The sequence below is a fragment of the Bubalus bubalis genome, chromosome 2 (assembly GCF_019923935.1).
Source record: "Bubalus bubalis isolate 160015118507 breed Murrah chromosome 2, NDDB_SH_1, whole genome shotgun sequence".
NCBI classification, from domain to species: Eukaryota; Metazoa; Chordata; class Mammalia; order Artiodactyla; family Bovidae; genus Bubalus; species Bubalus bubalis.
In genome coordinates this window covers 53,576,539-53,601,615 of record NC_059158.1, presented here as the reverse complement: position 1 = coordinate 53,601,615, position 25,077 = coordinate 53,576,539, and the positions used below count along the sequence as shown (strand labels likewise).

Sequence of the window (25,077 nt, the reverse complement as noted above, 5' to 3'; positions counted from 1 at the left end):
GGGCCTGGAGCTAATTATGGTTGAACATTTCTTGAGCAGAGGCTAGGCTCTTTATATTATCTTTCACTGAATTCTCATAGTTACTGTATGAGGGATATGGCCTGGTTAGGCAGGTGGAAGGTGGTGGTCTGTGCTCATCACAGACACAGGGTAGCTTTCCAACAGCTTGGGGGATGTACTGCGTTAGGGAGGAATAGCTAGCCATCCACCTAGATAAACCTAACATTGTTGGACAGACACTGCCAGAAGGAAGATCATGTCAGGAGGGAGGCTCACAGAGCAGGATCAGGGTTTTGGAGCATCAAGTATAAATTTACTCATCTTTTTGTCTACCTTGTGTTCTGTCTGGTTTGACGGTTTTATATAACTGGCTGGATAATCCATCTGTCTGTCCAGCTAGAGCTTTGTGTGGCTCACTGAGTGTCTGCTGTCTTTCTGGCTGGAGGTCTGCATGTCTGTGCTATGGGTTTGTCCAAGGATCTTTTCAAGCTGGCAGTCAGTCTGTCTGGGGTTTATTTTTCCAGCTGAGTCTACTTGGAGGTTCACCAGTCTATCAGTCTGAGGTCAGTACATCTGACTGTGAGGCTAGTGGGCTGTCTTGCTGACTGCAGATTTGTCTGCCAAGCTGGTGATCTGTGTGCATCTGCTGTCCAGCTCAAGGGCTGGGGCTTGTGTGGCTAGCAGCCTGTGGGAACAGCTAGGGGTCTGATTTGTTGGCATCCTTTCATCTGCCCAGATGGGAGTCTATCTGTTCATCTGGTTTTGGGGCCTCTTCATCTAACTTAGGATATAGCTGGCCAGTTGCTTTGGGATCCATCTATTTCTTTGGTTGAGGATGGTGTCTCACTGTGACTGAGAATCTTATCTGTCCAACTAGGGGTCCATGCAACCAATGGGATCCTATGTATCTGAGGGCTAGGAGCCCATCTGGCTAGCAGGGAGTCCGTGTACCTGAAGGATTTGCAGTGTATGTCCCACTGGCAGATGGTCTGTGTAGTGGGGAGGGGTCCATCTGACTCCTGTTGCTTTTTCTATCTGCTTATCTGACCAGCTGACCACCTGGGAGTCCACCTGGCTGTCTTCCCAGCAGTAGATATATCGATTTGTCTGCCAAAATATGGATTGGTGAGTTGGTAAAGTCTGTCTACTTGTTGTACTTATTGGTAAAGTACTCTTGCCTGGAAAATCCCATGGACGGAGGAGCCTGGTAGGCTGCAGTCCATGGGGTTGCTAAGGGTCGGACACGACTGAGCAACTTCACTTTCACTTTTCACTTTCATGCATTGGAGAAGGAAATGGCAACCCACTCCAATGTTCTTGCCTGGAGAATCCCAGGGACGGGGGAGCCTGGTGGGCTGCCGTCTATGGGGTCGCACAGAATCAAACACAACTGAAGTGATGCAGCAGCAGCAGCAGCAGCAGCAGGAGTCCACTTGTCTGCCTAGTTGGAAGTCTACCTGGCTAGGTGAAGTGTCTGTGCAGTCAAAGGTCTATGTGGCTGTTATCTGCCTGACTGGAGTACATTTGGCTACCTGGGAGTCTGTGTGATTAGGCCTGTCAGTCTGTCTGACAGGTAGCTCTGTGTAGCTGAAGGTCTGTCTAACTCAGAGGGCATCTGTGTCTATTCAGCTGGGGATCTGTTTATGGCTGTCTGGGAGTCTGTCCAGCCAAGGGTCTGTCTGTCTGGTGTCTGTCTAGCAACCTAGCTGGAGGAGAGGGTCTGTCTGTCTGGTGATGTCTTTTGCATGGGGTGGTCTGTTAGGCTGTTGGTGTGTCACTCTTCCTGACTGGAGGTCTACCCAGGGAATGGACTGTTCCTCTGAACTCTGGCTGTCAAGGGGAATGGCTATCTGCCTGTCCAGGTTGGAATTCTGTCTGCTTACCCATCTGGGGATCTCCTTACCTGTCTGTCTGAAATCAGTCTGCTTGGCTGTTGTTACGCCTGCCTTCCATTTGTCTGAATGGTAGTGAGGGGTGAGGGTCCATCCATCGCTTTGTGTTGTAAGCTGAATGTCTGAGTGAGGGAGTCTCAGATACTGAAATGAACCAATCTTTCAGGTGGTCTCCAGAAGTCTATCTATCCATCATCCCCTTCACAACGGGGGGGCCCTACCAGACCCTTAGGGTTGAGTTTATTTTTGAGTATGCTCAGTGTAACCTCACCAGCCATCATCACCCAACTACCTCCCCAAGTCTCATGGTGTTGCTGAAACTCGGCCTTTGTTTACTGGTGCCAAACAGAAATGCAGAGACAGTTTTGGGTGAAGTAGAAAAGAGCAGCTTTTATTGTTTTGCCAGGCAAAGGGGGCCACAGTGGGCTAATGCCATGAATACCGTGTGACCCACCCTAGAGGGGGTAGTGAGGAGTTTTATAGTGTTCAAGGAGCAGGGGATGATCATGGACCAAGCTTATGGACAGTCCTTGGATTGGTTGGCATCAAGGTGAAGTTTCAGCATCTTCAGCTTCTGCTTTTAACCAGTATAGGGTCTATGTTCTTGTTGTCAGCAGTTTTTATCTTGTGGGGGTCTGCTTCCTGTAAAAACAACTTAGGAGTGTGTGTCAGGTCTTTAATCTATCCCTTTCAGGAAACTGGGAGTTCAGTGATTCTACTATGTGGTAGAATTACAGTCCCAGTTCCCTAGCTCAACAACTATTCTTTGTTTCTACATCTTCACATTTCCAAATCATTAACTCTTGAGTCAGCATTTTACTTCAAAAGATAAGGACACAGGGACTTGGACATGGTTTCAGTGCCTTGAATGCTATAATCACTAAGGCACAGCCCCACATCTTCCACGCTAAGAAACGTTTATTTTTATTCAGCCCAGCACCCCCAGTCCCAACACTTCATAAAGCAGAGCATGACCCTCAGCAGTCCAGGCACCCATGTGGAGCAACAGACAGGCAGGGGCGCAGCGCTCACACCCGGGTCCATTCAGCAGGCGGATCTCGGGGTCCTTTAGGCCTCCCAATGCGCAGGTTAAAGCCTGGAAGAGGAAGGGCACCATAAGGCTCATAAGAGAAGCTGAGGTGTGGATAGGAAGGCAACAGGTGGAAAATCAGGCCTCCAGGCCCTCCTGGTTTGCTGCAGCCACGTCCACAGGGCTCTGAGGATGTGAGTCCCCTGCCACCATCCTCGCCTCACCCCCGTCGCAATTGCAAACGGCCCCAGCAACCGAGGTTATCTGACTTACCTAGCCCACCAGTCTGAGCTCCATCCGCCACGTCCTCATAGGCGCCAGGCCCAGCCAGGCTTTCGTCAACAGGAACTGCGGGCAGAAAACCACCCCAAACAGGTCAACTCAGACGGCCCTTCAAATTCCGGCGTCCTCCCTGCCCAAGACGGCGGGCTGGGGGCTGCGGGTCCGGGCCCAGCGGCCAGGGGCGTAACCAAGACGGAGCCCTCTGCCCAGACCAGGTGACGGGGTCAGAGACTGCGGCGGGGCCAGAGACCACTGCGTGGCCCGAGACGCTTCCGGGCGTGACCTGAGGACAGGCAACAGTCCTAGAGGCATGGCCGGGAAGCCCGAACCTCAGCCCACTAGGGCGTGCCCCGGCCAGACTCGAGCTGGGGGGAGGGGAGGTCATCGCGGCCTCCAGGCTCTCCAGAAGCTAGCCAGGGAGGATCTGGAGGAACAGGTGGGGGACGATCCAACCCAGCCCCGCCCTCCGGCCTCCTAGACTTACCGCGGCCCGGCTGCGCGCCGCGCGCGTCCTCTGATTGTGCCTGGTGCCGCCAGGCGCGCGGCGTCACCTGGCTGTAGAGTGGCTTGTCCTCCGTGCCGCGTGCCCGCGCGCCCGCGCCTGCCCCGGTGCCCGCGGGGGCCGCACGCTTCTGTACAACCGCGTAAGTGTCGGCCATGGAGAGGGCCGGAGGCCCGGGCACCGAGATGCTTCTGCGGGTGGGGAGGGCGGGGAGGAAGTGAAACTGCAGCGCCTAGGCGGGGGAAGGAGGGAGCAGCTCGCTGGGCGAGCAAACCACGGGCTTCCTTCCCGCCCGAGGCGGCTTGCAGTGAAAGAGCACTGAGATGGAGGCGGTTGGTCTCCGGAGAAGGGGGTCTCGTTTCTGTGTCCCTAGGGCCCAGCAGGTTCGGTGGATGAAGGAAGGAAGGGCCCAGCTGGCAGGTGAATGGGGGGAGGTGTTATAGAGGAGTGGTCTTTTCTGTGTAGTTGTTTATTGAATAAATGAATGAGGAAGTGACATCTAAAGGGAAGGAAGGGAAGGTCTCAAAATGGGAGAGCTGGTCTCAGACCAAGGGCTGAAGTTGCCGCACCAGATATGGGGCCTGACAGTTGGGCAGCATCAAGAAATATCTGCTGAATTAATGACTTGGGGGGAATGAGGAAAGTACTGACACCAGAATGTAGGGGTAGGGGCAGAGGCAGTGTCACCTCTGGTATTAAAGAATCATCTTCGGAAAGGTTCCCAGAGCTCAGTTCAACAAAAGGGCTGGTGGATATTTGGTGAACTGAACGACAAGGATGGCACCAGTTTCAAAGGTGAGGAAAGGGCTAGCCTCCAAGAAGCTGAAACTGGGACGGGAAGACTCAGGGGGTGGGGCTAGGTACCTAAGGACTCCGCTGGATGGGCGGGCGATGGCATTCGGGTTCTGGGAAGTCCAGAGGGAGAGGGCGTCATCGTAGAGTGGGACACAATTCTGGGGGAAAGACAGGAGGGGAAGAGCATGAGGCTTCAGAGGACACTGTCCAGACTCCTAGTGGAGATCACTGTGGTCTCTGTGGGGGCAGCTTCAGAGGAGACACTCTGATAAGGAAGCAAGGAGGATGACAAAGGTAGATATCAGAGTCAGTCCGTGCTACTGGAAGGAGTCCAAGGGCTAGATGCTGCCATAGTGGTGGCCACAGACCTCTGCTCTGGGTCCTGGTCTCTGAGGGTTGGAAGGGGGCCTTGGTACCTCCTTGAGGTTCTGGTAACGAGGGCTGGCATTCTGTATCGCTGAGAGAAACATCTGAGCCACTGTGTGGTACAGGAACCTGTACTGCTCCTGGGGTAGTGGGTAGGGGGGAAGACAGGTCATTGAGAAGGGAAGACAAGAGCAGAAGGGATGTGTCCTTGGAATGGGGAGACCCTGCTCACACCTCTGTCTGTATGGCCAGAGGCCGCTGCTTCCGAATCTCAAGGACCACACTGAAGAGGCTGAAGTTAGGTGGGATCATCTAGGGCAGAGAGACGGGCACATGAGAAAGACCTCGTGGGCACAGGAAGCACACTTCACACGCATGCCCTCTTCATACCTGGGTCAGAAGCAACTGTCTCACATAATCCACAGTGCACAGGACACCTGTTCGCCCGCAGCCAGCACTGACAAGTAAGAATCAGAATGAGCTCAACCAGGGCCTTCCTGCAACCCGTTTTAAAGGGGACATTTGGGGTGGGGGGGGTGAAGGGCTTAATTAATGGAGGGGCCCCTGCAGCACTTTTTGGTTCCCAGTATCCCAGGTTATAATTTGAAAGGAAAAACTTTTTAACTGCTGATATTTGTTTAGCATCAGCTGTGTACTTATTCCCCAGCAGACAGTCTGTGCTCAATAAATACTGACAATTTCAGTTGCAACTTTAGCGAGTGTGGCCTCAGGTTTCTTAAAGTAGGCATTCGAGAAACTGCAAGACTGGCTCCAAGTCCTGCACTATTCTTCCCTGCCTCCCTCCCCAACTACCATCCCCTCTGTCTCACCAGATCCCCATAAAGCCCATTTATTAAACCTGCAGTGGACACAGAGGGGGTTGGGACCAGATCCCTGGAGGTGCCGAGCTTCCTCAACCATGGTGAGCACATTGTCAGGATTCCTGGGGACCCCTCTGTCTGGCCAGGACATATACTGCAGATGGGACACTGACCGAGATTTCTGAAACATGGAAAATGAGAGGCAAAGAATAAAAAAAGAAAGAACACCATATATTGAGCAATATTTCATGTCAGCCCTATTCTCCACATCTTCCATTTAAATGAAACAGATAATAACTAAACAGAAGGGTACTATTGTTAATGCCCATTTTACAGATAAGAAAGCAGAGACAGGAAGCTCTCACCATGTGGAAGTCTCCTCCTCCCCTTTCAGTACCTTCTGGAAGGTGACCTGCAGGATCCTGAGTTTGATGTCTGGATTCAGCCACATCTCCCTTGTCTGTGGATATGGGGCATGTGGGAAGAGGGCAGAGAAAAAAGATCACAGGTGCCAAAAGACACATTTTCAGGAAACAGCATTTCTGATTAAAAATTTTTAAAAAGTAGTTCCCTGGTTAGGATTCTGGGCTTTTACTGCCATGGCCTGATTCAGTGCCTGGTCAGGGAACTGAGATCCTGCAAGTCATGCAACACAGTCCTCCCCCCACCAAAAAAAAACCACCTATTTCTAAAAATTCATTTAGTCCAAATATCCCCCATGACTTCTGTGAAGGAAACATTTTACATAAGGGAGAAAGAGAAACTATGAGCTAGTTCCAACAAGCTCATTTACAGTGAAAGAAAGAAATGTATTTTGTTAGTTTGCTTGTATTTATCAGTACCAATTATTTTTATAACCTATGAGAGATTTTTCTGAGTTCTTTTGAAATGGTAAGGGAAATAAGAATTTTAAGAACCTAACCAGGTACATATATGTTTACAGAGATAACCATGATAGTAGTTAAAATGCAAAATCAGTGTATAATGAGTTCTGACTATTTGCATGCTAATACCAGAGAGCTCCCTGCAGTGTGAGGGGGACTGTGGGGAAATTGTTCATTCTTTCAAGCCCAGCCCAAAAGCTTTCCACTCAGAATCTTCTGTGAAAGACAAAATCCAAGACTTCATAAAGTGCTGTTCCCACCTCTGCCCCAACTCACCAGCGTGATGCAGAAAGGCCCAACCTGCAGTGGTTCCTGTTGTAGGGCCCAATAACGCTCACACTTTTTCTGCAAAAGACAAGGGCAAACAGGCAGGGACTGAAGAGGGGGAGTCTGCCTCAGAGTTCATATTAACATGTGTACCACCCCTTGGAACAGCCCAGCTTGCTGGTGGAAGCACAGAGAACCAGCAGCATCTCATCAGATTAAACACAGACTCAGTGGAAATGTGAGCTTCTGACTGTGCAGGAGGAAGACAGTCCAGAATATTCTCTTACTGTAAGCAACTAAAAACCTGGAAAAAAAATGTATGAGCCACTATTTTCAGACACTGGTCCACATGCATTTGCAAGACTGTGATCACTGAACAAAGGGAAACACATGAGTGAAACCCTATGAGTTCCCGAGGTTACTGCCTAGAGGCAGTAGCCAGGCTGCAGACCATGAAGGGTCTGATGATCCCACTGGTTGAGAAACCAGAAATCTTGGCTCAGGGAGGCCAAGACAGAGTTCTTGAAAGAACAGAACTATGCAAACAAAAGCAAAGAACACCAGAAGTCTGCATGGGGTCCCCTTGAGTCTTTAGCTGATAATTATCTGGGCACATATGATATGAAACCCCATGAAGCTAGGAAAGAATAACTTCCCATGAAAGCGTAATAGCTACAGAACTATAAGATGAACATTTCCTGGAGCTCACAATGGAACAGAAATAATTTACATTTCCTCCAGCCAGAGTGGAGACCTGATTGATTAAAAAGGGCATTCAGTAAGGAACAAGACACCACACATAAGTAAGTAGAATGAACTTAGTTCTAGAATAAAGGCTTCTTTAGATGTACCCTTAAAAAGCTTAAAAATAAACCTTAATATGATCAAATATCCAAAAATAACTGCCTTCCAAAAAAAGTTCCAACACTTCTTTTAAAAAGTTCCTTTTTAAAGGAAAATAACAAGATCTAAAATTTATCAATACTTGTGTAAAATTTGGGCTTCCCATGTGGCACTAATGGTAAATAACCCACCTGGCAATGCAGGATACATAAGCGATGCGGGTTTGATCCCTGGGAAGATCCCCTGGAGGACGAAATGGCAACCCACTCCAGTATTGCCTGGAGAATCCCCATGGACAGAGGAACCTGGCAGGCTACAGTCCATAGGGTCATAAAGAGTCAGACATGACCCAAGCAACTTAGCAAGTGTAAAGTTTAAAATATTAAGCATCCAATAAAAATTTACTAGACATATGAAGAAGCAAAAAATATGACCTACACCCAGGAGATAAGTCAGTCAATAGAAAAAGACCCAATACAGATGAGGAAAAAAGCAGTCAAAGACTTTAAGATAGATTTTATAAATATGTTCAAAGATGAAAAGGAAAAACATGAATGTGATGGGAAAAAAAGATAAAAAAAGACCTAAATGGAACTTCTAGAAAGGAAAAATAAAATATATGAAATAAAAAATTCACTATCTAAGGTACATGAAATGATGTTCAACATTGGTAATTATTAGAGAAATGCAAATTAAAATTACAATGAGGTACCACCTCACACTAGTCAGAACGGCCATCAGTAAAAAGTCTACAAATAACAAATGCTGATGAGGGTGTGGAGAAAAGAGAACCCCCATACATTGCTGGTGGGAATGTAAATTGGTGCAGCCACTATGGAAAACAGTATGGAGGTTCTTTAAAAACTAAAAAGAGTTGCTGTATGATCCAGAAATCCTACTCCCGGGCATATATTTGGACTAAACTATTATCTGAAAAGATACATGCACACTGTGTTCATAGCAGTAGTACTCACAATAGCCGAGACATGGAAACAACCTAAATGTCAATTGACAGATGAATGGGTAAAGGAGATGTATGTATATATACACACACACGCAATATATTCATCCATAAGAAAAGAATGAAATAATGCCATTTTCAGTATGATAGAGATTATCATAGTAAGTAAATCAGAAAGAAAAGACAAATACCATATGATATCACTTATATGTGAAATCTAAAATCTGACACAAATGAACTTATCTAGAAAAGAGAAACAGACTCACGAACACAGATAACAGACTTGTAGTTACTGGGGGAAAAGGGTGTGGAGGGAACCATTGGGAGTGTGGGATTAGCACATGTAAACTATTATATATAGACTGGATAAACAAGGTCCTATTATATAGCACAGGGAACTATATTCAGTATCCTGTGATAAACCATAATGGAAAAGAATATGAAAAAAAACTCACTGTCTAATCACAGATTAGGGGCTTCCCTGGTGGTCCAGTGACTAAAACTCTATCTCCCAACACAGGGGGCCTGGATCAGGGAACTAGACCCACCTGAAGATCCTGAGTACCCCAGGTAAGATCTGGCATAGCCAAATAAACAATTTTTTTTAAATAGCAGATTAGATACCAGAAGATCAGTGAACACAAAGGCATAGCAATAGAAACTATTAAAAGTGAAAAAGGAGAGAAAAAGTGGAGGAAAAAAACTAACAGAATCAGATATCTGTGGAAATATATCAAGTGGCCTAATGTATGTGTACCTGGAGTTCAGAAGGAGAGGAGAGGGAAAAATGGAAACTATTTTTGAAGAAATAATAGCTGGAAATTTTTCCAAATTTCATGAAACTGTGAACCCACAAGCCCAGAAAGGTCAATGAACCATAAAGAGAATAATCCAAGGATTATTAACACCAAGTTAATCATGATCAAATTGCTAAAAAATCATAATAAAAAAATCTTAAAACCATCATACACAAAAAGACATTAAATTTGAGAAATAAGAATGACAGCAGAATTTTGTCAGAAGCTTGCAAGCCAGAGGTCAATGGTGTTATGCCCTAAAAATGCTAAAATTAAAAATTCAGACAAAAGCTGAAAGACTTTATCATAAGCAAAACTGCACTATGAGAAATATTAAAGTAACCTTTTCAGGAACTTCCCTAGTGGTCCAGTGGTTAAGACTCTGCACTTCCACTGAAGGGAGTATGGGTTTGATCCCTGGTTGGGAACTAATATCCCACATGCTGCATGGTGAGGCCAAAATAAATAAAATTCTGATTTCTTCTTTAACAAAAAAAAAAGTAAGCTTTCTATACAAAAGAAACATGATATCAGGTGGGATAATGACCTACACAAAGGGATGAAGAATAAAGAAAAAGGTAAATATGTATTCTCATTTTTAACATCTTTAAAAGATAATCTAGTGAATTGTACCCAAAAAGAAGGAATAGCAATCCTTCACAAATTTTTCCAAAAATGTGAAGAAGGAATGTTTTATGAGATCAGTATTACTCTGGTATCAAAACCAGACAGATATCACAAGAAAACTATTCAACATCTCAAGAATAAAGACAGAAGAATCATTAACAAAAGATTATACACAGCATACAAGATTGGTTCAAGATATGAAAGTCAATCAATGTCATATACCATAATAACAGAAAGTAAAACAGAAACACATGATCATCTCAATAGATGCAGAAAAATGAACAAAATCCAGTACCTTTTCATATATAATAAAAACATGAAAGGCACTAGACATAGAAAAGAAATTCCTCATTTAAAATTAAAAAGCAAAACCTACAATAAGTATCTAAAAAAACCCTACAGGTAACTTAACACTTAATGTTGAAAGACTGAATAGTTTGTGCTTAAGATCAAGAACAAGACAAAGATGTTTGCACTTTCTGCTTTTTTTTTTTTTTTTTTGCTGTAATTTGATTGATTGATTTTTTTTTTACTTCTGAACAATTTTGTATTGGAAGTTGTAACCAGTGCAGTTAGGAAAAAAGAAATGAAGCAAAGAAAGGAGAGGAGGTGGGAGGGAGGAAGAAAGAAAAGGACAGGAAAGAAAAAAAATGGGAAGGTAGAAGAAAGAAAGGGAAGTTACCCAGATTGGAAGAGACAAAACTATCTCAAATTGCAGACAGCATGATATTATATATAACAGTGATATTAGATAAAGTGTTAATCGCTCAGCCATGTCCAACTCTTTGTGACCCCATCGAACGTAGCCTGCCAGACTCCTCTGTCCACAGATTTTTCCAGACAAGAATACTGGAGCAGATAGCCATTCCCTTCTCCAGGGGATCTTTCTGACCCAGGAATCGAACCTGGGTCTCCTACATTGCAGGCAGATTCTAGGGAAAGCTCTATAGAAATCATATATAAAAAAAAAAAACCTGAAGAATACACACACACACACTATATTAGAGCTCAAAAGTGAATTCAGCAAGGTTCAGAATACAAAATCAATACAGAAAAATCAATTGTATTTTCATGTAAAGAAAACTGTTGTTTGCAATATCTACCCTGAATTGATAGATTCAGTGCAATCCTTATCAAAATTCTAGGCTTTTTGACGATATTGGCAAGCTGATCTTAAAATTAATATGTTAACATTAATAAATGTGTTGTGGATACCCAAGGCTGCCCTCAGGTTTGATGATTCAATAGGAGGACTCACAGGACTCTGTACAGAGTTGTATTCATGGCTACAATTTATCACAATGAAAGGATACAGAATAAATTGGCAAAGGGAAAAGGCGCACAGGGTGAAGTCTGCAGAAAACAAGGTGCCAGCTTCCAAGGGTCTTCACCCAGTAGAGTCACTTAGGATGCGCTTAACTCCTCCAGCTGTGAGTTGTGGCCACACGTGTGAAATGTCCACAGGGAAGCTCCTTAGGAATTCAGTGCCCAGGGTTTTTACTGGGGGACTCTGTGGTATGTAGGCACCTCTGACTAGCGTGGGCCAAAACTTCAGACTCCAGAAGGAAAGCAGGTGTCACATAAACCTACTGTCACTTAGACACATGGCTTATATAAATACTTTAGGCAAAGTGGGCCACTCTTATTGGAAATCGGATTTCCAGTTAAGAGCCAACCTTGCAGGAAGGCCTTTCTAAGCAAAAGCACTTAGGCTTGCTATGTTAACTCTTTTCTGCACAGCAAGTGACCAAGAATAGACAAAACAATCTTGAAAATAAAACAAATTTGGAAGACTCACACTTCTTGATTTCAACACTTAACTACAGATCTACAATATGTTGTAGTACTGGCATAGTACTACAATCAATGGGATAGAATTGACAGTCCAGAAATAAACCTTTACATGTACGGTTGGTCAACTGATTTTCAACAAAGGACCAAGACAATCCAGTGGCAAGAGCAGTCTTTTTAACAAGTAGTACTGGAACAACTGGATATCTATAAACAATGAATTTGGATCCCCTATCTTACACCATATACAAAAAATAACTGAAAATGAATCAGAGACCTAAGCATAAAACACTTAGAAGAAAACATAGGAGTAAATCTTTCTGACCTCTGGTTAGACAATGACTTGTTAGAAACAGCACCAAAAGTACATCAAAACAATAGATTGGAAGTCTTCAAACTTATCAAAGGTTTGTGCTTCAAAGGACACTGTAAAGAAAATGAAAAGACACCCACACAATGAGACAAATATTTGTAAATCATATACTGATAAGGGACTTGTATTCAGAAGAATTCTCCAATAATAAAAAGACAAATAATCCAATTAAAAAATGGTAAAGAACCTAAACAAATACTTGTCCAAAGAAGACATACAAATGGAAAAATAAGCACATGAAAAGATATTTGGTAAATCCACATCATTAGGCAAATGCAAACCACAACCATGAGACACCACTTCCCACCCATTAGGATGGCTAAAAACAAAAACAAAAAGTAACATATATCTTTGTGAGTGTTAATGAAACCCTGTGCATTGTTGGTGAGAATATAAAGTGGTGCAGCCACTGTGGAAAACAAAACAAAAACATTAAACACAGCATTGCCACATGATCCAGTAATTAATTCTACTACCCCAAAAAATGGAAAACAAGGACTCAAAACAGATACTTATATATTAATATTTATAGCAGCATTATCACAATAACCAAAAGGTAGAAACAACCCAAATGTCCATCAACAAATGAATGGATAAACAAAATGTGATATAAATATAAAACAGAATGTTATTCAGCCTTAAAGAGAATGAAATTTTGATACGCTCTGCAACATGGATGAACCTTGAAAACATGATAAATGAAATAAGTCAGACACAAAAGGACAGGTATTATATGATTCCACTGATATGAGGTACCTAGAATAAGCAAATTAATAAAGCCAGAAAGTAAAATAAAGGCTACCAAGAGCTACAGGAAGAGTAAAGGGGAAGTAGTTATTAAATGGATAGAGTTTCTGTTTTAGATGATGAACAAGTTCTGGAATTGGATATTGATAATGGTTTGAAACATTGTGAATGTACTTAATGTTTCTAAATTGTACATTTGAAATCATTAAAATGGCAAATTTTATGTTATGTATATTTTACCACAACCGAAAAAAGACACAATGAATACCACTTCATATCCAACAGGATGGCTATAATAAAAAAGACAAAAATAACAAATTATGGTAAGAAGGTAGAGAAATTGGAAGACTCATACATTGCTCGTTGAAATGTAAACTGGAAAACAGTTTGGCAGGTCCTCAAAATGTTAAAAAACAAAGCTTACCGTATGATCCAACAATTCCACTTCTAGGTATATACTGAAGAGAAATGAAAACATACACAAACAAACACAGAAACTTGCACAGGAATGTTTATAGCAGCAATATTCATAATCACCAAAAAGTGGAAATAGCTCAAATTTTATAAAGCGATTGTGCTGTGTGTACTTAGTCACTCAGTCATGTCCAGCTCTTTGCAGCCCTATGGACTGCAGCCTGGCAGACTCTTCTGTCCATGCAGATTCTCCAGGCAAGAATACTGGAGTGGGTTGCCATGCCCTCCTCTAGGGAATCTTCCCAACCCAGAGATCAAAGTCAGGTCTCCCACTTTGCAGGTGGATCCTTTACCGACTGAGTCATGCAAATATAAAACAGAATGTTATCCAGCAACAAGAAGGACTGAAGTATTGACATGGGCTTCCCTGGTGGCTCAGTCAACACATGTTACACTATGCATGAATCTTAAAAACACTACCTAGTGTTTGAAGCCACTCACCAAAGACAACGTGTCATATGATTGCAGTTATATGAAAAGTCCAGAATCAGCAAATCTAATAGAGTAGATAGATTAGTAGTTGCTTAGGATGGAGTTTGGTAGGAAATGGAGTATGACTGCTAATGGATATAGGGTTTCTTTATGGGGTGATGAAAATATTCTAAAATTTATTGTGGTGATGGTTGTATAACTCAGGAATATACTAAAAACAACTGAATTGCACACTTTAGATGGATGAATTATATCTCAATAAAGTTTTTTTTGATCCATATGAAAATAATAGCAGTATGTTTTGTAGTATATTTTAAATTTAGAACTAAACCTGTGGCAACAATAGGCTGAAGCATAGAAAGAGAAAATTGAAATATGCTGTTGTAAAGTTCTCAAATTTTACCTGAAATGTAATAATAATAATATTTGAACACAGACTGTGATAAGTACATATTTCACTAAACACACAAGCACATAATACAGAGGTAAAACTAATAAGGTAATAATGACTATGAAATGGAGTCATAAAAATTCTCAGTAAAAAAGACAGAAAAGAAAAAAGGAACAAGAACAGATGGAACAAATAGAAAACAAATAGCAAAATCATAGATTTATACTCATCACTGACACATTAAAGGTGGTGGTGGTTTAGTCACTAAGTCTTGTCCGACTCTTGAGGCCCCATAGACTGTAACCTGTCAGGCTCCTCTGTCCATGAGATTTTCCAGGCAAGAATACTGGAGAGGGTTACCATTTCCTTCTCCAGGGATCTACCCAACCCAGGGATCAAACTCCTGCATTGCAGGTGTATTCTTTACTGCTGAGCCACCAGGGAATCCCCCAACACATTGTTAGCCGCTCAGTCATGTCCGACTCTTTGCAACCCCATGGACTGAAGCCCGCCAGGCTCCTCTGTCCATGGAATTCTCCAGGCAAGAATACTAGAGTGGGTAGCCATTCCCTTTTTCCAGGGAATCTTCCCCATCCAGGGATCAAACCCAGGTCTCCTGCATTACAGACAGATTCTTAACCGTCTGAGCCACCAGGGAAGCCCAACACATTAAATACTATGCCAATTAAAGGCAGAGATTGTCAGATTGGATTTAAAAAGTAAGTATCCACAATATGACCTCTATAAGAAACAATTTAAAAATAAAAATGAGGAATTCCCTGATGGTCCAAGGGTTAGGACTCCATGCTTCCATTGCAGGGGGCAGAGGTTCAATCCCTGGTTAGAGAACTAAGATCCCTCAAGCCTCGCGGTATGGACAAGAAATAAAATGAAATTGAACACAGATTTTAAAAAGTAAAAGAATAAGAAAGATAATCATGCACACTCTAATCTAAGGAAGTTTAAATGGCTATATTAATACCAAAGTACACTTCAGAGAAAGGGTCATAAAAGAGATATTACATATTGAAAACAGGCTTGATTCATCAGGAGACACAATCCTGACTGTATAAGCACTCAATTATAGTTTTAAAGTAACTTAAGCCAAAACTGACAGAACTGAAAGAAAAAATAGATAAATGAAAAATTACAGTTAGAAATCTCAACACTCCTCTTTCAGCAAATAATGGGACAAGTAGACAAAAAAACATCTATTTCTGCTTTATTGACTATGCCAAGTCTTTGACTGTGTTCCACAATAAACTGTGAAAATTCTGAAAGAGATGGGAATACCAGACTACCTGACCTGCCTCTTGAGAAATCTGTATGCAGGTCAGGGAGCAACAGTTAGAACTGGACATGGAACAACAGACTGGTTCCAAATAGGAAGAGGAGTACATCAAGGCTGTAGATTGTCACCCTGCTTATTTAACTTATATGCCGAGTACATCATGAGAAACGCTGGGCTGGAAGAAGCACAAGCTGGAATCAAGATTGCCAGGAGAAATATCAATAACCTCAGATATGCAGATGACACCACCCTTATGGCAGAAAGTGAGGAGGAACTAAAAAGCCTCTTGATGAAAGTGAAAGTGGAGAGTGAAAAAGCTCAACACTCAGAAAACGAAGATCATGGCATCTGGTCCCATCACTTCACGGCAAATAGATGGGGAAAAACAGTGGAAACAGTGGCTGACTTTATTTTGGGGGGCTCCAAAATCACTGCAGATGGTGATTGCAGCCATGAAATTAAAAGACACTTACTCCTTGGAAGGAAAGTTTTGACCAACCTAGACAGCATATTAAAAAGCAGAGACATTACTTTGTCAACAAAGGTCTGTCTGGTCAAGGCTATGGTTTTTCCAGTACTCATGTATGGATGTGAGAGTTGGACTATAAGGAAAGCTGAGCCCCGAAGAATTGATGCTTTTGAACTGTGGTGTTGGAGAAGACTCTTAAGAGTCCCTTGGACTGCAAGAAGATCCAACCAGTCCATCCTAAAGGAAATCAGTCCTGAATGTCCATTGGAAGGACTGATGTTGAAGCTGAAACTCCAATATTTTGGCCACCTGATGCGAAGAGCTGACTCATTAGAAAAGACCCTGATGTTGGGAAAGATTGAAGGTAGGAGGAGAAGGGGACGACAGAGGATGAGATGGTTAGATGGCATCACCGACTCAATGGACATGAGTTTGGGTAAACTCCCGGAGTTGGTGATGGACAGGGAGTCCTGGCAGGGACAGGGAGTGCTGTAGTTCATGGGGTCACAAAGAGTCAGACACGACTGAGTGACTGTACTGAAGTGAGACAAAAAAATACGAATAATACAATCTGAGTAATACTATTGACAAGCTTGTACTAATGGACAGTTATAAAACAGTTGAAGGTTTCAACACCCCTGTTGGGAACTGACAGAACATTTAGAGAAAATAAATCAGTAAAGATATATAAGATACAATAAAGATATAAAAGATTAAAGTATCTTTCAAAAAGACACAATCAATTTGACCTGATATTTATAGAATACTCAACCAAGCAGAATACACAGTCTTTTCAAGTGCACATAAAACATTTACCAAGATAAATCGTATTCATGGCCACAAAACAAGTTTCAACACATCTGGAATAATATAAAATTGTTCTTTGACCACAATGGAACTGAAATTTAATAACAGGAAGATATATAGAAAAGTCCCCAATATTTGGAAATTAAGCACAGCCATGGTCAAATACCATGTCAAAGAAGAAATCACAAGGGCAACTAGAACACATGTTGAATTAACTGGAAAAAAAAGACAACGTAGTTTATGAAATGTAGCTAGAGCAGTGTGTGGAGAAAAATGAATGACATTACTTACACATGATAAAAATCACAAATCTATTATCTAAGCTTAAAGAACTAGAAAAAAGCAAGTTAAACCTAAACCAGAAGAAAGGAAATGATAAAGATAAAAGAAATTAATGAAGTAAAAAGTTAAAAATAGAGAAAATGAATAAAATTCAAAGCATCTTCTTTGAAAAAATAAAACTAATAATCCTCTACCCCAGAGATTGGCTAACTTTCTATAAATGGCCAGATAATAAATCTTTTAGACTTTGTGAGCCATACAGTCTACTTAATTTGCAACTACTGAACTTAACAATTGTGGCATGTATACACTATGTAAACCAAAGAGCATGACTATGTTCTAATACATTTTTATTTACAAAAACAGGCAGCAGGACAGATTTAGTACAACAGTTAAAAGTTTGATTCTTTATTCTAGCCAGACCCAATAGCCAGGAGAGAAGATATCACAACTATCAAAATTAGGGATTAAAAATGTACATCACTGCAGATTGCCTAGACTCCATGATCAGCCAGCTATCCCAGCCGGCCAGGATGTAGAAACCATGTGCCTTCAGTGCTGATATACATTTACTGAGTAACTAATTTATGCTTATGGGAAAAACAAAGATCCCTGCTCCCCTGGAACTTTGCTTCTACTCAGGGAGACAGAATAAATAATATACATAATGCATTTGTAGATTATCTTATATTTCATTCAGAAGTTGGTAAGAACTGTGAAGAAAAATGAAAGTAGGACCAGGGAAGGAGAGTGGGAGTTTCAAGTGGGGTGAGGTCCAGGAAGATCTCATTGAGGAAGGAGCGTTTGACCCAAGACCTGAAGGTGGTGATGCAGCAGCCCAAGGGGGAAAATGTCCCAGGCAGAGGGAACAGACAAAGCATAGGACCTGAGGCAGAACAAAGGCCCCAGTGGTTGGAGCATAGTGAATAAGTGGGAGAAACATGGGGAAAGACATCAGAGTTGTACTGGGGAAGCCACAGTTATAGGGCCTTATGGTCTATGGGGCAGGAAGACCAGTAGGAGAGGGTTGCCAACATTGGAAGGATGAGCCCCACGATTAAAAGGAAAAAGATCATTAAAAAAAATTAAAGCCAGTAATAGTGGGCTTGGCAGAGCTACAGTGGGGGTCACTCCAAGAACTGGTCCCTTGAGTCATGGGATCAGGGGAGAGCTAGTGAGAGTTCTCCTGTCTCCTGCATAAGGACATGCACTCGAGAGGCTGAGCACACCTACCCGTCCATTCTCCATCTCCTGACAGGCCATCAAGATGACCTAGACATCGGGGTAAGGGAGGAGAATCAGTTTAGGGGGTGCAGTTATCAGCACCAAGGGAGGACCCAGAATCCTGCCCACACTTCCCCCTGACCTTGACCCCAAAGCTGACCTTGACCCCAAATTCCCAGATGAGGCGCCAGAAGTCTAGCAAGGTGTGAGGCAGGGGTCCTTGTGTGGCGATGTAGGCCTGGCTTCCGTCTGTACCCTGGTAAAGGCTAAGTTCACTATCAAGGTTCTGCTATCACCCCCACCACCTCTGCCCCTTTCATGACTCCCAGCCTGACCCTGATGAAGTTGCCATTGATGTAGTCGCCATGTCCCTCTTCCTGGAGCAGGGAAAGGATCACTCGTGTCTGATCGTCTGCCAGCAGGAGAAGTGAGAAACATAGAGTTTGTGGGTGACAGCCCTGATGGCCTCCCAGATGAAAGCCAGCAGGGGATGGCACACCTGGGGGGATCCCATCGAGGTGCACTGGTGTGATGCTGGGGAGAAATGCAGCCACAGCAAGGCTCTGGGAGGGAGAGTTCTGGGATCCCAGTAGGACACGGGACCCTGGCTAGCACCTGGATCCCACAGGGTGGGGGCACCGACTCCTCAGGAGGCCCCACCCCCACCACCGACTTACAAGGCAGGACATCTTTGTAACGGTTCTTCCTCACGTTCTCGGGGCGACTGCCAGCCTCCGTTGAGCACACACTTTCCGTCTTCCAGGCGGCTGAGCGGGCCCGGATGTCCTGGTGGGAGGACCGCAAGAAGACCGGGGGAGGGGGGGGGGGGGGTGGGAAGAGAGAGTAAGAGAGGAGCCAGATCAGACGCCTGGGACACTAAGACTCTCACAGGGATATGCGGCACGTGGCCTATGAAAGGTGAGTGTTGCGTCCAGATAGTGTAAAGCCTACTAATTATATTGATTCAATAACAGTAGCCATTCAGAGTGCCCTCTCTACGCTAAGCCCTGTATAAGGGCATTGAACTTTCTGCAAGGTGCCACCGAAGTGGGTATTATTGACTCCCCATTGTGCAGGTAAGAAAGCTGAGGTACCACATGTGTCAGTGACTTTCTGAAAGTGCCACCCAGGAAGTGGGTGAATGAGTGTTGAACTCAGACCTCTGAGCATCTGTCCTCGCACCCTCAGTATGTATGTACATCTTATTGTGAACAATAATTGTAATATATTATGTACTTAATATAACAAACATGATACACAAGAGGATAATATACAATGTATATGAATTAAATGTACTATTAGGTGCTTTAATACTGTTAGATTATTATGATCAGTGAATAGAATTGCCATCATCACCAGGTATTCATAATCATGACAATAATAAATAACACCTACCAAGCCACCATGAGTGCAAGCCACCATTCTAAGTGTTCTTACACCCATCAGGTAGGTCATTTAAGTCTTCATGGACACATTTCTGCAGTGGGTACCACTATGGATATTTCTACTATGTAGATGAGGAAACCAACGCCCAGAGAGGCCTTGGAAGACCCTTTGAGTGCAGGAGATTGCAGGAGGCTGGCCTCCAGCAACTGGCACTGCTCACTACCCAGCTTCTGCATAGGGATCCTCAGCACTGCTCACTGTCCCAGACTGGACCCAGACCTGGATGGACATGATGTCATGTACTACCTGGGAATTATATGTTTACATTTATTATGCACATTTTCATATTGAATAAATTATATATTCTGCATTTATTACACATTTCTTATATAAATATTTATTTTATATTTGTATAAACAGATTTATACTTTTATCTATTACATTGTTTCTTAGAAACTTGAATAACTGCTCATTTTATAATTGAGTATTTATGTTTATTCTACTGTTCTATGAAATCAATGTGTAAATTATAGTTTATGACCATATTTATACATATACACTATATATTTTATATTTATTAATACAATTATTTCATAAATCTGTTCTATTTCTATTGTACTTAATGATTATATAGTCATTTATTACTTACATATATTTATCAGACATTTCTAAATTTAAGATGTCACTATATATGATTCTAACACGTTTCTATGCTATTATATTTAAAATATCTCAGTACTTGTACAGTGCGATGCCTACGACGCTGCTGCATTAGCACTCCTTACATATGGCTTGCACTACCCCCACTGTAAAGTTTAGGATTATTTATAACTAGTGACAAAAGCACCTATAAAGTAAGCGCTCAAGATGTGCTAAGCGCGCTTTACCCACACTGGCTATTTTAATCCTCAGGTCAGTTTCGTCACATTTCACCCTAGGAGAAACAGAAGCCAGAGAGACCGGATAAAGTGCCTCAGGCCACATCGTCTGTAAGAACTGGCGACCATATCCTCACCGCAGCGGGGCCTCTTGGTTCCTCTTTTCCCAGCCCCTTCCTCCCCAGGACCACAGTAGGGACAGTGACCACCGGGTCGCCTGGAGCGGCCGGGCATCGCGCAAGCGCCCGCCTTCTCCGCTCAGCAACCCGACGATACAGGGAGCGCAGCTAGGGCTCAGGGACCCGAGGGCGTGTGCGGCCCCGCCCGGGCCGGCAGTGGACTTCGCCCTCTGGGGCTCTGCAGGCAGAGGGTGAAGACAGGCAGAGAGAGAGTGCGACAGAGAGGTGCTGGGGAGAGAAAAACAGAGAGATCTCGAAGTGAGAAGACGACCCTGGACGCCGAGAGAGAAGCAAAGTGCAGCAGGGTGCACAGAACAGACGGAGGTCCGGACTGTCCAGGGCGAGGAGCAGGAGCTCGGCAGTCCACACTCGCCCACTCACGCTGAACTCGCCGGCGAAGACCACCCCATCCCTGCCGCCCAGTGCCTCCAGCTGCTCCAAGAAGCTCCGCGCCGCATCCAAACTGCGGCTCATTGCGCCGACTAGGAGTGAGGTGCAGTCCACCTGTGGCGCTCCGCGCTCTCAGCTGGGGTAGACTCCGCTGAAGGCAGCCGAGGCCCCACCTCAGATCTCGCCGGCCAATGGGGGTGCGCAGCGGCAGACAGGGCGCGCCCCTCGGCCAATGACACTCAGAGCCCGCCCCAGCCCCGCCTACAGGCTCCCGGACTGAGGGCGCTAGGTCCCCCTGGCTGCGCCTGGGGCTAGAAAACTGCTCCGGCGCTTCAATTTTTTTGTCTCCGCGCGGGCTGGCTGAGTCCTTATGGTCCTGTGGACACAGCCTCTAGCTTGGGCCCGGGGTCCACGCCCTGGCATGGCGGATGGCTGCACGCCCTCGCCCGGCTTCCAGGGCCCGGTCTTCTGGGCTGTGTCCGGATCCCAACCAGGGTGGCGTGTCAGCTGTGAGTAAAGACGGCTGCCTAGATAGAGCTGAAATTCCTGACCGGGAAACCCTGTGTGGAGACCTTACCCCGCTCTGCTCTCGGGCGGAGTCCAAGGGAGGTTAGGAGAGGTTGCCGCGGGGGGAAATGACACCCGGGCACCTGAGCTGTGAGAAAGACAAAATTTCTTGAGGTTCCTTCTTTTTCTCGGTGGGTCGGGCCAGGAGGAGCTGAGGGAGCCAGGATCATCCTAATTTGAGAATCTCAAGCTGTATAAACTCCCCAGGAAACTGAGAATTGAGGTTTTGGGAGTGGGTTCCAGGGGTCTAGATGTTCTCAAGGCTTTTAAGGATTTTTTTTTTTTTTCATTCTCATATTGTCGTCTTCAGAAAATGAGAAGGTCAGAGGACAGCTGCTGCTCTAGGGCCACCAAGAGGAAGGCTGGAGAGAGTAGGGAGGAGCCAGGGGCCCCTGCCAAGGGCCGGTCAGTGTAGATGGGCTAGCCCATCCTTCACTTTGGAGGTAAGGAGTGTGAACCTAATTCATTAGGGAGTTATCAGAATGTTGTCACAAACAGGCAAACTGTTTCTTAAAGGACTCGGGTCTCTGGTTCTTGTCCCAGCCACTCAACGTAGACAGGCAGGGTGAAAGCAACCATAGGCCATATGTAAAGGGATGAGCATGGCTGTATTCCAAACTTTATTTGTGGACTTTAAATTTTAATTTTATGTGTCAGTTTTTTTTCTTTGGTGGGCTGCAGGCTGTAGGTTGCCAATCCCAGTTTAAGTGACTGAGAAGGCAAAAAGCAGGTCAGTAGGGATGTTTCACTTATTGAGGGATCGAGTCACTGTTAACTCACCGTCATCTTTCAAAGTTCAGAGGAGGTCAGTAGTGACCACCGAGGATTGACATTGTCAGTGAGTTCACTGCAGGCCAGTGCGAGTTCCTTGGATGTTCACAGAGACTGTCAGTAGATCTCAGTGGCAGTTACTGGGAGGTCAGTGACAGACTGAAAGTAACCAGGGAGCCATTGGGACTTGGAGTGTTTACTAAGTAATTGAGGGGTCAAAACAGTCAGGCAAGTTCACTGAGGACCCCTAACCAGGGCTCGATAGTGAATGTCAGTGTAATCACTGAGATTTCTTGGATGGTCTCAGGACTCAGTTGTTGGACTCAGGGTGGTGGGATAAAGAAGCATCACTGAACTTTGAGAAAATATGGAGGTCCACTGGAGGAGTCACAGAGACGCTTGAGCCCCTGAGTAATCATGGACACTAATAGCAATCATTTGGGGATAGTGGACACCAGAGTAAAGGGGGAATATCCACTGCAGATCACAAAAGGGCTTTCTGAACCCTGCTAGCAGTGAATGTCATTGGTTGTCAGTAGTCACTGGAGACTGGCGACCTGGAGCGCAGAGACAACACTGAGGCTCAGTGAGCCCTGCATATCTGTGGTGGTGACTGGGAGGCAGGGCAGCTAATGCAGCAAATGGGTTCTGGCTAGTTGGGGGATCTCTGTTCCACTAGAGGCTGGGGGTGTGTTTGTCCAACAGGATGGGGTGTCTATCTGTCCCCCTGGTTTAGGGGACATTTGTCTATCCTAAGCACCTTTCTGACAGGCTTGGGTCTTTCTTACTGGCAGAGTTAAGTCTGTCAAGCTGAAGGTCTGGCTGGATAGCTGACTGGGTAGTAGGCTGTCTTTCCACAGACTGTCTCTGTGTCCAGTTGTGGTGCTTCATCTGTTCTTGAGGGATTGTGTCTTTTGGTGGCTGGAAGCAGGATGGAAGGGGTGTCGTGTCTGGACACAGGTCTCTCTGGATGCCTGGCTGGTCATCTTCCCACCTGTCTAAGAATCTGTCCATTTGTTTGGCTGTCCTGCTATGTAGTCTGTCTTTGCCTGGGATTTTATCTAGAAGCCTGTCTTACCAGAGGTTTGTGTGTCTGTCTGCCTCTGTAGGGATCTATCTGCCTATCTGGCCTGTGAACAGAGTGGCTGAGACTTCAGTCCACCTGACATGCTTCCACCATGGTTCACTGTTTCTGGCTGCACATTCAACCACAACTCCATACCCTCCTCCCCGTCCCACTCTATGTCCTCCTCTAGTTAAGCAGACTGCCATCCTGACACTGGCCACCCCTCCATGTCTCTTCAACATCCAGATTCTTCTGGCTTGCCCTCCACTCAGCTCAGGCACTGGGTGTGGGAGGTGGGAAGACCACCAAGACCTCCTCCAGCAGCCGCGGATCACCCCTCTCCATTCTCCCAGAGAACTGCAAGCTGTGTTCTTGCAATGGGACTCACTGCTGCTGCTGGCCCTCTTGCACACACTCCTGGAGGCAAGCAGTGGGAGCAGCTGGCACTGTCCTGCAGGTCCCGGGCACTCCAACACCCACATGCCAGTCTGCCACCTGCTTGCCAGCTCAGAGGCCAGCAACAGAGCCAAGTGGACAGGGTGCTGGAAGGTGATCAGGGAAGCTTTCACAGTACTATGCAGAGCCCAGCCTAGGCTGTTGTTACAAAGGGGAAATCATAAACAAGAGACACTACCTTCACCTAGAAAGCTTTTGAGGAGACAGTCTGAGACTACTGAAATCCCTACTGAAAAGTTCTTCTCCAACTTCCTTTTTTAACTAGCCACAAGAGGGAAGAAGAAATTTGAAAAAACTCTCCCACTGCTCTACTCTGTTAAGAACCTTTGGTTGGGTGGGCTTACCTATTGGCCCATCTACAACTCTGCCATTTGGCAAACAGAAAAATGCCACTCACTCCAGTTATAAATGCCAGTTTGCATTCACCAGTGACTGGGGGTAACTGCCTTTGTGACGGCTTTTATTCCAGACTCTGGAAACTCTACAAAGACAAGCCAATTTCCTAACTGAATAAATTACAAAGAAAAAAGTTAAAGAGAACACAAATGCTCATAGCAGCATTATTCAAAACAGCCCCAAAGTGAGCAACCAAATTTCATAAACTGATGGATGAAGAAAATATGGTGTACACTGTTAGGGTCCACAAGGGGCTCATGGCGTATTGTTAAAAAAAATGGCCCATTGTAGGTGACCTGACAAACGAGATGAAGTCACAGTGACCACAATGCCCTGATGGTGAGCTGTTTTTTCCTTAAAGCAATATCCTGTTTTTCCCTGCTGGTGCCAGTGTCTCAAGACTACATGGCCACCAATCTCTAGGGTCTCTGGTCCTGGCGCACACGAGGTTGATTTGAGCCCTCTGAGCATTTCTGGCAGGTTTGGGGTTTGATTCTAAGCGTGAACTCGCCTCTTCTACCGTCTTGCTGGGGCTTCTCAGCCCTTGGACTTGGGGTATCTCCTCACAGCTGCTCCAGCGCCACGCAGCTGCTGCTCGAGCCTACTGTCTTGCTGTGGCTTCTCCGACCTTGAACATGGG

The 25,077-nt window shown here is 44.7% G+C and overlaps 1 protein-coding gene and 1 long non-coding RNA gene across 7 annotated transcripts; one reads left to right on the top strand and one right to left on the bottom strand.

The window, feature by feature from the left end:
* Window positions 1-2,255: 2,255 nt before the first annotated feature.
* On the bottom strand, window positions 2,256-21,326 carry PTPN18 (protein tyrosine phosphatase non-receptor type 18). Of its 6 annotated transcripts, none has more exons than XM_006060627.3 (15): window positions 21,173-21,314; window positions 19,026-19,134; window positions 18,684-18,760; window positions 18,509-18,604; window positions 18,358-18,396; window positions 6,849-6,917; window positions 6,086-6,148; window positions 5,727-5,869; window positions 5,258-5,324; window positions 5,102-5,179; window positions 4,870-5,007; window positions 4,571-4,659; window positions 3,689-3,897; window positions 3,196-3,270; window positions 2,256-2,988 (listed from the first exon to the last, which is right to left on the bottom strand). In XM_006060627.3, the coding sequence occupies exons 1-15, from the start codon at window positions 21,263-21,265 to the stop codon at window positions 2,921-2,923; spliced, it is 1,413 nt and encodes a 470-aa protein (XP_006060689.1). In that variant the 5' UTR covers window positions 21,266-21,314; the 3' UTR covers window positions 2,256-2,920. The 6 variants fall into 6 exon arrangements, with proteins under 6 accessions (XP_006060689.1, XP_006060690.1, XP_025128539.1 ...); XM_006060628.3 differs by having other exon boundaries at window positions 4,918-5,007; window positions 21,173-21,313; XM_025272754.2 differs by having other exon boundaries at window positions 5,862-5,869; window positions 21,173-21,312.
* LOC123330457 lies at window positions 3,763-5,583 on the top strand. The gene is made up of 2 exons (XR_006546421.1): window positions 3,763-4,501; window positions 5,120-5,583. It is a non-coding gene; the product is annotated as an uncharacterized LOC123330457 (long non-coding RNA).
* Window positions 21,327-25,077: the final 3,751 nt, after the last annotated feature.